The 13,627-nt window shown below is 47.5% G+C and overlaps 1 protein-coding gene across 1 annotated transcript in view; it reads left to right on the top strand.

The window, feature by feature from the left end:
- AGAP3 (ArfGAP with GTPase domain, ankyrin repeat and PH domain 3) overlaps positions 1-13,627 on the top strand; it is a gene marked incomplete at its 5' end in the record, with an annotated part of 102,254 nt that continues 88,627 nt past the window's right edge. The window contains one exon of the mRNA XM_006895192.1: positions 1-139. Coding sequence (XP_006895254.1) covers positions 1-139 — 139 coding nt within the window. The remainder of the gene's footprint in view (positions 140-13,627) is intronic.

The raw sequence follows: 13,627 nt of genomic DNA, 5'->3' as shown, positions 1-13,627 counted from the left end.
AACTCGGCGGCCATCCGGGCCGAGATCCAGCGCTTTGAGTCCGTGCATCCCAATATCTACGCCATCTATGACCTGATTGAACGCATCGAGGACTTGGCACTGCAGAACCAGATCCGGGAGCACGTCATCTCTATAGAGGGTGAGCAAGCGGCCCCGGGGACTGCGGGCACCAGGGGCCGTGGGCCCTGCCTGGCCACGCTCTCCGCGTTGGGATCCCTGCGCGCCTGCGGCTCGGGCCACGCGGCTCGTTAGCCGGCTGCGCAGCAGAGCCGTTGCGCAGGCTTCGCCATGTCTCGTCTGGGGACACGTTAGGGCTGGAGGTTGGTCTCCTGTCATGGGACACATTTTCGGGACGGGTGCGCTCGGAGCCGCAGAGGCTGCCTGGGGCCGAGACCAGATCTGGGGAGGATGGGCGCAGCAGAGGGGCCTGAAGGCCCAGAGAGGCTGCCGCCGGAAAGCGGTCTGGGTACTTGCTCGGCTCTATCCCTACATTGGCCGGGACATTGGGAATCCGTTAGTGGACTGCCGCTTTCAGCCCATCTCCTGTGGGCTGGGAGGATGGTGGCGCCGCGCCCTCTCCCGGCGCACACACCCCCACGCCGCTGCGCCGAGCTGGCTGTGGGCTGGGTCTGGCGCGGGCTAAGGCGCCGCAGCCGCGTGGGCGCTCCAGCCGGCCCTCGGTCCCTACTCCGAGCATCGAGGCTGCTTGGGGTCTCTCTGGCTCCCAGCTCCACCACTTTGCTCCGTAGAGGCCCTTGGAAGTGAGCCAGAGTGCTGCGGGGCTCTGATTGACCTCCCGGGACATAGTGCCCCGGGCCTGGAGCACCCAGCGCTCCTTTTTCTAGGTTCTTGGCCTCATACCGCTACCAAGGGGCAGGAGTAGGGGATAAACGCTGTTTGCAGATGCCCCCCTGCTATGGTGACCTTCTCGAGGGAGGCGGGCAGATGGGCCTTGCCCTCAGCCATCTGTTTGCTCCTTCAACGTTCGATTTGAAGAGGGACACCCGCCAGCCTTATTGAAAATACGAGGCGGAATGCAGGAACTTTTGCTAGGGACATGGGGTTGTGGGTAGGTTAAGGCCCACTTTTCTTCTTTACCTTGTGTGAGACTTCAGAGCTCCGACTTGAACATCACTTTTCTGCTTTGAGAGGTCCCAAAGCTGAGGACAGGGCATTCAGTCTTCTGTAAAAGACCTCACTTGGAGCTGAGATCCTGCCCTTTTGTTTTAATGGTTTCAGACTGACTTCCTTCTGTCCTTTTTCAACCCTCTCTCGTCCCTCTTAAGGCTAAATTCACTGTGAACTAATTAGGTAGCAGAAAAAAAACCTCATTAACATGGATCTGAGTCAATGGCCTGAATCACCCTTGTGGCTGGGGACCTGGAGATGACATTTGTGTGAGCCCAGCGCCCCAGAGAGGAAGAGAGGACCAATTTCCCCCTTCCTCCTAGGGGAAGGAGGTGGGCGAGAGGCCATTCTATTGCAGTTTCTTTGCCCCTTCAGGAAAGCTGGAGAATTCCAGATCAACTTTAGGATAAGGCCCCAGTCCATTTTGTAATGTAAAGCGACTTGGTGGGCAGCCACAGAAGAGATGAGGGAAGAACCATCTGCTTTGGAGCCCTTTCTCACAGCAGGGAGAGCTAAGGAAATTAGCGGAGCTCTGGATCTGACTCCTCTTAGCTGAGCCACCCTCCCAGTTTAGGTCCTCTTAGGTTGAGGCCTCATCTGCTGTGATGCGAGGACCCTCAGTCTCCTTTCCATGAGCCTGGTTCCCTGCTTTTTCTTGGCAGGAACTACCACTTCTTTTCTCCTCCTCTTTTCATGCTGGAACCCTTCTATTTTACCCATCTCACCCCAGCTCATCAGCTGTAGGCAGGCTTTAAAAAACCTCTTTCTTCAGTCTCTGCCCTACATCCTTCCTACAGCAGTTTCTCTCCATCTGCTAAACCATATTGCTCTGTCCTGCCAGCAGCATCCCCTTCTCTATCCAAGAAGGAAAAGGAGCCACCAAACAGGGTGTTTCCCTCGCTGACACAGACTTGATGGAACCTTTCCTGTCAGGCAGAATGGCCCTGGCTTGAAGTGGTTATGTAATCACAAATTTCATCTTGATGCTAGTCCAGGTGTTTAAGTATGAACTTGATCGTGTCGAGGATTGACATTTTCAGAGTGTATGATAAAGCCTACTTCTCCCTCTGATTAATATTTTGTGGAATGATTTCTTGTCTCAACCTTGCGGGACACTTGGGCAGTGTAGAGGATCTATTTGGGAGTGTTAAAAACAGCCAGTGTGGTATGAGGATAGCCTTATCTGACCTTTGCTAACTCTACAAGGGGAGATTGTTTCTAGCAGCAACATCCGCAACACAAAACCAATTTCCGTGAGGTAAGACGTGTCCCCCATGCTCCCACGCCTACTTCTACTAATTTCTAATACTCCCCTCCTGGGTCCAAAATGCACACAGGATCATACTCATGATTTTGGAGTTATTAGGGAAGTTAACAGGTCATAAATCAGAATGGCAACAAAAAGAAAATTTTTCAGCCTCTGAAGTATGCTTGCAGACTCTTCAGCCTTGCAGCTTTAGGCCAGTGTTGACAAATCTCTCTTGGTCCTGCCAATTAAGGCATCTCCCCCTCCCAGTCTTCTAGCAAGCTTGGGCAAAGACCTGATCCTGGTATTTGGGTTTCTCATTCTCTGCCATGGCTCTGCTGTTCTCCTGTAGGTCTTGTTGGTGTAAGAATTTCTGGTCCTGAAGGACATGTGCTGCATTCTGTGTTGCTTTTTCTTTTCCAGTGATGAGATCCCAGATTTCTACCACTGAACCTACACAGTTTAAACCTAGTGGAATGAGAATACTAGCCAATTTCCTTGTAGATCGACTAACACACTGTATTTGCATGTTCCAGCCTAGCCAGGTGACTAAGTCAAGAGTAGTGGCCTAGAAAAGCCATTTTGAAGAATAGACTCACAACACCACAGGGAGTGAATAAGGTAACCCTGCCTACACCTTTCTGCCCCTCTGTTGGCGCTGACCCTGAGGAGGGCACAGAGAAAGAAGCACTAGACTTTTCTTTGTTTCAGAACAGGGTTTGAGGGTTGGCAGGACATTTGGAAAAGTTTCTTTTCCTCTTCTAGAAGGCCAAGGAGGGAGAAGTCTTGTGTCCACTTGGTCTTTGAGGAATGAAAGAAACACTCCAAAGAGCTGAAGAGTGCAAGATAGACTGCCTACTGCATAAACAACTTCTGAACTTGAGGGGTCTTTAAGAACCATCCTTCAGTCGTGGGGATACTGAGGCTTAGAGAAGGGAGTGGCCTAGGCAACTATAACTAAGGATAGTACAGGGCCTTAGGCAGGAGTATGGCACTTTCCCCTTCAGGTAGAGAGCTGCCCCTCAGATCTCTTTTCCTAGCTCTGTCCTAGAAGGATGTAGAGGAGCCAGGACTCAGTCCAGATGGGAGAACAGCTTGGACGCCTGGCAAAGGGCATATTGGGTCCCATAGCCAGCAGCACAGAGAAGCTGTTCGGAGGAACTAACCTTCTAGAGTACAGTAGGTCACCTGCACCTGTGGAAGTGGTCTTCACCTGCAGGGAGAGCCTGGAAGGCCAGGCTTGGGATTTCCTCCGAAGTGTCCACCAGGAGCGGAGGTGGAGGTGACCCAAACTACAAATGTGTACCATATGGTCACCATGTGAGTGCAGGAACCCCAGCTGTCAGCTGGATAATGTTGTGTTTCCTCCTAGTTTGTTACTTCCTTTCAACATTGAAGTTCCTTTTGGGCGGTCTCAACTGGACTGCTCTTTTGCTGACTGGCGCACTTATGCAGCTAACTCATGCGTGCCCACTGTGGGCTCCAGCTTGGTAACCTTTAAAGGAACTAAGGAAAACAGATGTTCTTGCTTGGTTCAAATGTAGCCTGTAGCCAGGCCCATTAGGGCTAGAGCCCCCAGGATCCTGACTCCCATTTTCCTTTCCCCCTGCTGGGCTGTCTCCTTTCCTGGCTTCCTTCAGACCTCTGCGGGGTTTTGGAGCTCATCTGGTGTTTTATATTTGCCTTGTGATGAAGACAACAGGATGTGATGAAGAAAGGACAAAAATAAGCAGATCCAGTTTAGAGTGGGAAGCTCTTTCCGAGCTCATTTGTACTTCTTGCTGTTCTTGGGTCAGGATTCCCCAGCTGGGTTACTTTTCACATCCTTAAACTCCCCATGGGACTTGCAAAAGTATGCTTTCCTGAGACTCCTTTCCAGTAGGCTGGGGTGGAGGCCCAGGAATCTGCATTTATAACTTTCACAGATGATTCTGACAGTTAGCTGGTTTAAGGGCTGGGTGCACTTATTTAGGACACAGCACAAAGAGTTCTAGGAATTCTGAAAAAGAGCCTATCCATTTAGGTGCTGGTAGCCAGGGAACGCTGCATTTTGTTCCAGTTACATCTGTTTAGTTCCTACTGTGTGTCCCAGTTGTATCTAGAATAGTTTAAGGTGAGAAGTAAGAGTCAAAGAGGGTGGAGGAAAGAGAAGAAGCTGTGTTCTAACTCTGGACCCCAGCATCTGGGCTGGGCCCTATCTCATGAACCTGGCTCGTTGGAAGAATGGATCAGGTTGTAGAAAAGAGGGTGGGCTGGGGAGTGGGAGGCATAAAGCCCAGATTTGAAGGAAATTAGGGAAAAGATAGGTTGTTTGGTAAGATCTCTTTGTTGAGACCCCTTTCCTCAAAGTCAAAAGAGAGAGAGATGGGAATATAAATCGACATGACTTTAGATGACGCCACGTCAGATGTGTCAATAGGACAGAAAGCCTCTTCCCCATATGCAGACTAATTTACTGAGTGCCAACTTTCTGTCTGCAGAACACACCGGAGGGATGAAACGGCTCTTAAGGAGCTCTGGTGACAGTGTGTAACTTTACAGACAGTTGTTGGTAGGTGACATGATAGTCATCATGTTAGTCTGTCTCATTGGGAGTCTTCCTCTCCTTCACTGATCTCCCTCCTTCCAAACATAATGTTTCTTTCCAAGGAATACCCTTGCTTGGCTACATGAAAGTGAATCTTTGTCATCCTTGCCTCCAGAAGTGCTCTGGCTGGCTGTACCCTTTCAAGACATAACCTGATTGTTCTCTTGACAGCCCATGAAATAATCAGTATTCTTCTCTAGCTACTGACCATAATAAAATCAGTGGCTCAAGTCCACTAGCCACTCCACTGGAGAAAGATAGGCAGTTTCCTGTAAAGATGTATGGCCTTGGAATCCTGAGGGTGTGTTGCTGAGTCTGAAGTAAGGTGATAGCAGTAAATTTCTTTATTAATGGTTCTAAGGAGTACCTGTCTCCACCACAGTACGCATTTTTATATCTCGCTGGTTTCTTGAATTAAGTATGTAGGGTCCAGGAAGGCTTTTCAGGCCACGTGAGTATGACCAGAAAGGTGGGAATATCTAGGGAGTTCATTGAGCAGGAAGTTGACCTCTGTGGCTAGTGCATTGGGTCCATGCATAGGTAGGTGACAAGCACATGTGCCAGACAGGGCCCTGGATTAAGGGGGCTTAGGTTTGTACTCTTTTTGTCTATAGCTTTTCATGATCCACAGTACAGATTGAGGTCGTGTCTCTTCCTGCAGGAGATGGATGCTCAGACCTCATGCCAGAATGTGGCTGTGGATTGCACTTGAACTAATTTCAGGGTGGGCTGGTAGCCTTGAGAATAGCCCAGTGGGGAAACACCAAATATTGGCTTTAGATGGGTTGGAGGCGTCATGTTGGTGAGTTCCTGATGCTCACCCTATTCTCTTGGACTTTGTGAGCTGTCTCTGCCAGCTGCCAGTGATACCCAGCTTCAGAAACAAAAATGGCTTAGGGAGGCAGTGTACAGGAGAGAGGGAGAGACACTCCCTCAGGCCCTTGTGGTCCTGTTAGCAGTGCCTGAACACACAGCCATGAGCTTTTGCCTGACCCTCTGGCGCACATTGAACTGTGTACCCTGAAAATACATTGTGCTGAGCTGGGCCATGATCCTTAGTGTTTTGGATATAGTGTGGCAGATGGGTAACGATCGTCATGGTCTGGTAAGCCCAGTCGCTTATAAAAGGGTTAAGGATAGCATGCGACAGTGGCCTCTATAAGGCAGTTTCGTTGGGATGTGACCAGTAAAAGAAGTGAGAAGGTACCGTAGTACCATCATGAAAAATAGGCTTGGAAGCAGATTAGTCCTTTGGATTCAGGTTCCTGTGCTAAGAAACTCCTAGAACCAAGACACACAGAGGAAGCAGCCTTCACTTGGAGCCAGCAGTCCTGAATTTGGATTTTCAGACTGCTGAACTGTGAGAGGAAGACCCTGGATGAGATGGATTGATACAGTAACTGGGGTAAGGTGGGTTGCTGTGTCTTAGGGAGACTGGCTCAGGATAGAGCAGGGTTCAGGGCTGTTGTACACAGCATTGCTGTGAGTTTCAGGCGACTACAACAGCAACAAACTGTGAGGAAATAAGTTCCCGTTTGTTAAAGCCATCAACTCCGGTATTTCTAGATAACCAGTCAAGGACCTCTGGAGGGAATTTTGCTGCTCACCCAACAGTGACACCTCTCTGCTGTTTCAAATTCACCAGCCACTCTGTGGGGGAAAGATGACCGGTCAGTCTCCATATAGCCCCCAAAACCCGCCAAAGGATCAGCTATGAGGAGTGTGTTTCTTTTTTTTTTCTGCTACATATGCCATTAAATTTTTTTTAAAAGAAGGAAAATGTATTGTGTTTCCTATAAGAGACTTCATGTCTGTGAATTCTTTGTCCATTTTTTTTTATACACAAACACATCAGAGAAAGCAGAGAATGACAAAGGTAGTTTGACACTTGTCCGACGGTGACTGACAGCAATGGCTCCATGAGCCACGCTGCTGATTTAGCTTCAAGGGGCCGTCTGGCTCACCAGGAATAGCCTTTTCCTGGCGTAAAGAAAAGACTAATGTGCACACCAATGAGGTTTTTTTTGTACTCTCCTTTTATTCTAATAATCAGGCAATTTGGAATTAATCCATTTGCTTTCCTCCAACCCCTTGTTGGCTTCCACCACCAAAGTGACGAGAGCAGGTGATTTAGGATCTTAGAGCCGAGTCCTTGGATTATGGAGGTGGGCAAGGGGGGTGACCTGCTTTCAGGAGGTGGACACTAGGCTGGGACCGAGTTCTGCTTCTGAAGATCCTCTTTGAGCTTCAAGCTGGAGTAAGCTCTCTGCAGCTGCTAAAGCTCACAGCTGACTTTTCCATCAGTTGCTTTTCAGGTCTGCTGTGATCATCATCCTGTTTTAATCTCAGATGTTGTTATTATTGTTGTTATGTGCCGTCGAGTCGCTTGCGACTCATAGCGACCCTATGTACAACATCTCTAAACTCTGCTCTGTCCTGTGGCAATCCCACTGTCTCCGACACACCCATCCCAATTACCCCAGTCACTGAATCAATCCACCTCATAGAGGGCCTTCCCCTCCTGCGCTGTCCCTCCACCCTACCAAGCATGATGTCCCTCTCCAAGGACAACATGTCCAAAGTATGTTAGATGGAGCCTCAGAATCCTTGCCTCCAAGGAGCTACCCGGTTTAACCCTTTCCAGGACAAATCTGTTTGTTTTCCTAGCAGTCCATGGTACCCTCAATACTCTTCTCCAGCACCAAAGCTCGAAGGCATCAAGTCTCCTTCTATCCTCCTTGGTCATTGTCCAACTCTCTGATGCATAACAAGTGATCGCAAAGACCATGGCCTGTATCAGACGCACTTAGTCTCCAGAGAGATACCATTGCTCTTCAGTACTTTATAGAGAGGCCCCTAACAGCAGACTTCCCCATGGCATTGTGCCTTTTAATTTCCTGGCTACTGGTGCCAAGAGTGTTGACTGTGGAGCCAAGCAAACTAAAGCTGTGAACAGTCTCAAACTCTTCACCATCCATCCTGATGCTGCCAATTGGCCCAGTGGTGAGAATCTTTGTCTTCTTGACAATGAGCCTCAATCCATGTTGGAGGCTGCAGTCCTTAACCCTCTGCAGCAAGTGCATGAGGTCCTCCTCAGTTTCAGCAAGCAGGGTTGTGTCATCTGCATATCGCAGATTTTTGATAGATCTTCCACCAGTCTTGACCCCATATTTCTCATAGAGCCCAGCCTCCTGGATAATCTATTCTGCATACAGGTTGAAAAGGTATGGAGACAGGACACATCCCTGGCATACGCCCTTCCTAATTTTCAAGTAATTTCCCTGAGGGCACACAGTAAGTGGCAGGACCGGGATCTCGCCTTATCTCCCAGCCCCAGGTCTGGAGGGAGACAGGCTGAAATAAACTGGACTAAATATGAGCTCTCCTGGGCCAACTGGTGCTTTTAGGAGAGGAGAATGCTCCCTGACTGCACATTTAACTTTGGGAACTTTGTAGAATAGGTCTTGATGGAAAATTTTTATGTACCCTCATGTTGGAACCAACTCATAAACTGACCTTCCAGTAGGTTTTCAGGCCCAGTAAATCATGCAGGTGAGGATTGTCCATCTTTTTCCTGCAGAGAAGCTGGTAGAGTTGAATCGGGAGCTTTTCAGCCTTTGGGTTGGCAGCGCAACTCAACACTAAGCCACCAGAGCCCCCTTACCCGAAAGAGGAAGGTCTGTTCTCGCTTTTCACCTGTACCATTCTAGTGTGTGTCTTCCTGGCCTTTTCCCTGCCTCTACATATATACTTTAGAACTGCTGTTTGGACTGATGTTTGTGGGCTTTCCCAGCTGAGGTGAGATTTTTGTGAAAAGCCTTCAGTAGTTCCTCTTCGGCCTTTTATTTTGATGTTTTGATGGAGAGCCAAGGACTCATCGCTGGGAGGCACTCATGTTCATTTGCTTTTCTGGCATTTTCCTGGACACCTGAATTCTTGCTTCTCTTCTGCAATTAACCATGAGAACTTGGGCAAGTCACCTCAGTGCTTGAGGTCTGGCTTCCTGGAATCAGATCAGATTCTGATTCTGTTTATGTACTGAGTTGTAACCTCACATACAACTATTCAAAACTCTAGTCCAGCTCTCTGGCTGTGGGTCCTGTCCAGCAAGGGACGGTGAAAGCTTGTCTCTACGTACTTTTGGGCATGGACAGTTCTTGGAAAAAAGTCGTCATTCTGAGAAAAGTAGAGGGTCAGAGAAAGAAAATAAGACCTTCAACAAGATGGATTGACACATTGACTGTAACAGTGGGCTCAAGACTATGAGAGAGCGTGACACAAAATAGGGAAGCTTCAGTTGTGTTGTTCGTAGGGTCGTCATGAGTCATAGTTATCAGTGGCATTAACAACCACAAGCTCCGTTAAGCATCACATGCTGAGTGTATTCTTTCGCTGGTTGGTGTGCTTTGCAGTGTTCTACCTGTGGAGCTGATAACTGAAAGATTGTGGGGGCAGTGTGGGGAATGGTGAGATTTCCTGTGCCTCAGTTTCTTCATCTGAAATTGAGGGGTAAAACAGAAGTCTGACTCATAGGGTTGGTTAAGTGAGCTCAGGCGTGTAATGTGTATGGAGCAGTGCCTGGCACATGGCGAGACAGCCGAAGCATTAGTCATTATCTTAAAAGGCTGGGTGTGCATCTCTTTTAAGGGTATACGGTTTATTGTGCACATCCTTGTACATGCATCTTTGTACTCTTGTCTGATTATTTCCTTTGGACAAATTCCCAGAAGAAAATTCCGAGATTGTCAGATATGCACATTCTAAGAGCTTGGTGCCAGCTGGCCTTCCAGAAATGGGCAGAGAGGGCCATTCCTAATGCCTTCAACCTCACTTCCCTTTGCCTGTGCAGTAGGTACAAGAGATTAAATGGCTGTCATTGCTGCTTGTTTGATTACTGGTAAGAGTGTGTATATGTATATTTATGTTTAACAGTTTTCCATTGTTGTTAGTCTTAGCTTGTTGTTTTTATTTAGTGTGAGAAAGTTTAATCACTTCATGTGCATTTCTCTTAAGATTGTGGACATGAGCTGCGGCCCTGGTCCCTCAGCAGTGTGTTGGCTGGTCTGGGGGAAGTGCCTACCCTTTGAACTGTAGAGGGGAGCCAGGCCGGCAGACCTGTGCCCCAGGGACGTGCTTCCTGCCAGTGTGCCTTCTGTGTTTTGGGCTTATGTTTATTTTTCTTCTCTTTCGCTTCTGTAAACATCCCTCCTTCTGTTGGTGTGCCGCCCACAGCGCCTTTTTCTTTTGCCTTTTTGTTTTTTTAAGCAGTGTTTGGCTTTAGAGCCCCAGTTCATAGAATGGGGCTGCAGCACCCAGCTGAGTCCTTAGCATGAGCGTGTTGGGAATTGGAAAGAATAAAGCCTTCAGGGCTCCCACTTCTGCTGCTGGTGAATCCCCAGCCTCCTGCCTCTGCCTGCTCTCTTCCTGCAAGGGGCAGAAGTCACTTCTTTACCATAGCAGAGTTAAGTTAGCAACTTCCTCTGAAGCCTCCTCTGCTTGGTTATTGCTTCTACACTATTCTATAGAGGTTGTGTGGTGTGATAGAATGAAACCTGGGCCTGGTCCCTCTGATGGGATACGTGGTGGCTAAGAGTCCAGGTTTTGGTGCCAGGCTATCTAGGTGTGTGTCCCAGATCAACCACTTCCTTGCTGTATGACCTTGAGTGAGTTACCCAGCCTTTCTGTGCCATGGCTTCCTTTTTGGTAAAATAAGGATAGCAAGCATTATTTCAGTGTGGTTTTGAAAGTAAGTTAATATATACAAAACTCTTCCTAGTTCATTTTAAGTTGTTTTAGAAGTCATAAACCAGATTCACAATTGCTGCCTTGAAAGGGCTGCATCTAGGAACAAGTATCACCCAGTGTTGGCACGTGGTAAGTAGTCCTGGTCTGATGGTCATAGTTTGGGGTATGTTAGTGTACCCTGTCCAGGCCAGGTTGTGCAATGCGTCAGTTTGTCATTTGTCTGTAGTTCAGCTGATGGGCAGCAGACTTTGGAGCTATAGGTTGTTTCAAGGGGTTTATACCATAATGTGTGCTCATCACATTATTGTAAGTAAGAGCCGTGTGAAGATGGCCATATCTGACCTTTACCAACTCCACAGAAGGCAACTGTCCTCGTCACAGCAGCAGTGCAGAAACCCATTTCTGTGAGATATGAGGTCAGATGTGACTCCCGTGCTCCTGCAGCTTTTTTGCTCAACCCTACACCAATCTTACTGCTTTACTGGGTTCAAAATCCATTGCAGTAGCTCACAGACCACACGGAACTATGTAAAGGAAGTCAAAAGGCTGTATTCAGAGTAGTCACAGGATACAGTTAGGATGGCTTTGAAAATGTGCCCACAGGTGCCTCAGCATTCAGCTTTGTGGCTTTAGGCTCTTAGTTCTGACAATTATGGGTCACCCCGTTCCCCCCCCCCAAGTCTTTCAACAAACGTCCCTTAGTATTCCCACAAACTTGGGCAAAGGTTTCTAGTTCTGGTGAGAATCTTTGTCTTCTTGATATTGAGCTCTAATCCATATTGAATACTACAATCCTTGACCTTCTGCAGCAAATGCTTCATGTTCCTCTCTGTTTCAGCAAGCAGGAATGTGTCATCTGCATAAAGTAGGGTTTTGATGAGTTTTCCTCAATTCCTGATGCCACAGTCCTCCTCATAAAGTCCTGCCTCCTGAATGATCTGTTCCATATATAGATTGCAAAGGTATAGAGACAGGACACATCCCTCACATTCTCTTTTCCTGATTTTGAGATTCTGTTTTATTTAATCCAATAGATCTGAAAGATTAATTTCAATATAAGATAAATATAAAAATTATTAGTGAGTTGTTTTGCAGTCTTTTGTTGCCCGGAGTCCCCACTGCCCATACTGGGTTTTACCATGTAGCACCTCCGACTAGGACTGGCTGCACTGAGCTTGCTCAGTAGCTGCATGGGCTATGAGGTGAAGGAGGAAGTCTGATCCACAGCCCACAAATGCAGGATGCATGTCTAATGTAAAAGTGAGCAGAAAAGCATATCCTCTATGTTCGTACCAGTGTTTTCATACTTAAAGGTGCCTTCACACCTGTATTGCGTTTTTCATTCAGCCACTCAAAACATGTTAGTTTATTGAGCATCTCCTATAGACCCATTCAAATGTATTCCCACATTAACAGTATTTATTTATCGTTGTTGATTGCCTTTGAGTCAAGCACGACTCATAGCGACCCTGTGAACAAAAGGCCTGAAGCCCCTCCACAACAATCGACATTTATCAAAGTTTAGAGTTCATAGAGTTTCTGGAGGCAGGTTGTTTAGGAGGTGGATGCCACTCTTGCTTTCATCTGTCATTATGGTTTCTTAAAACCTGAAAAGATACCTCTGTTTGGAGGGATGCCTACAAAGTTTCTTGGTGTTTCAGGGGTTTTTACACTTCAGTAAGGAAGACTGAAGAAGAATTGATACCTTTGAATTGTGGTAGTGGTGAAGAATATTGAATATGGACTATCACTTGATGAGATGGATTGATTCAGTGACTGGGGTAATGAGGGTCAGTGTGTCAGAGACAATAAAATTTGCTCAGGATTGAGCAGGTTTCAGGTCTGTTGTACATAGGGTCACTATGAGTCACAAGCACACAACAACAACAACATGGACTATCAAAAGAACAAATCTGTCTCAGAGGAAGTGCAACTGGGCTGTCTCTTAAAAGCAAAGATGTTGTTGTTATGTGCCTTATGTACAACAGCCCTAAACCTTGCTCTATCCTGTGCCAGTCGCATTGCCTCGGACACACCCATCCCGATTACCCAGTCACTGAATCAATCCACCTCATAGAGAGGGTCTTCCCCCTTCTGTGCTGTCCCTCCACCCTACCAGGCATGATGTCCCTCTCCAGGGACCTGTCTCTCCTTACAACATGTCCAAAGTATGTCAGACGAAGCCCCAGAATTCTTGCCTCCAAGGAGTAGCCTGGTTTAACCCTCTCCAGGATAAATCTGTTTGTTTTCTTGGCAGTCCATGGTACATTCAATACTCTTCTCCAGCACCACAGCTCAAAGGCATCAATTCTTCTATCCTCCCTAGTAATTGTCTAGCTCTCTGATGCAGAAAAAGTAATTGGAAAGACCATGGCCTGTATCAGGTGCACCTTAGTCTCCAGAGAGACACCGTTGCTCTTGAGTACTTAGAGAGGTCCCTAACAGCAGACTTTCCCATCGCAATACGTTTTTTGATTTCCTGGCTACTGGTGCCAAGAGTGTTGACTGTGGCAAAGATAGTGAAGCTTCATCTCACATACTTTGGGTCTGTTATCAGAAGGTGCCAGTCCTTGGAAAAAGACATGATGCTGGGGAAAATAGTGGGTCACTGAAAGAAAGAAAGACCCTCAGTGAGCTGGTCTGACAGTACCTTAACCAGTGGGCTTTAGCATGGCAGAGAGATTGTGAGGTTGGCACACCAGTCGGCAGGGTATCTGTTGTTCATGAGGTTCCCTAAGTTAAAGTCAACTTGACAACAATATATTTCAATCTGACATCCTCTTATTTCCTTAGTACTTTCCAAAGAGGGGAAATGTAGGCATCTCAAGGCCCCTTCAGCTCCAGAACAGTAACCGGTGCCCATGACTGGGAGGAACAGTATTCCAGTCCTCTGTGGGATGACAGCATCTTAGTGGTCATTT

Source organism: Elephantulus edwardii, unplaced genomic scaffold (assembly GCF_000299155.1).
Source record: "Elephantulus edwardii isolate Elephantulus edwardi_28Jun2011 unplaced genomic scaffold, EleEdw1.0 scaffold00161, whole genome shotgun sequence".
In the NCBI taxonomy this organism is placed as follows: Eukaryota; Metazoa; Chordata; class Mammalia; order Macroscelidea; family Macroscelididae; genus Elephantulus; species Elephantulus edwardii.
The sequence above is the reverse complement of the archived record's forward strand: the minus strand, read 5'-3'. Positions and strand labels throughout refer to the sequence as shown.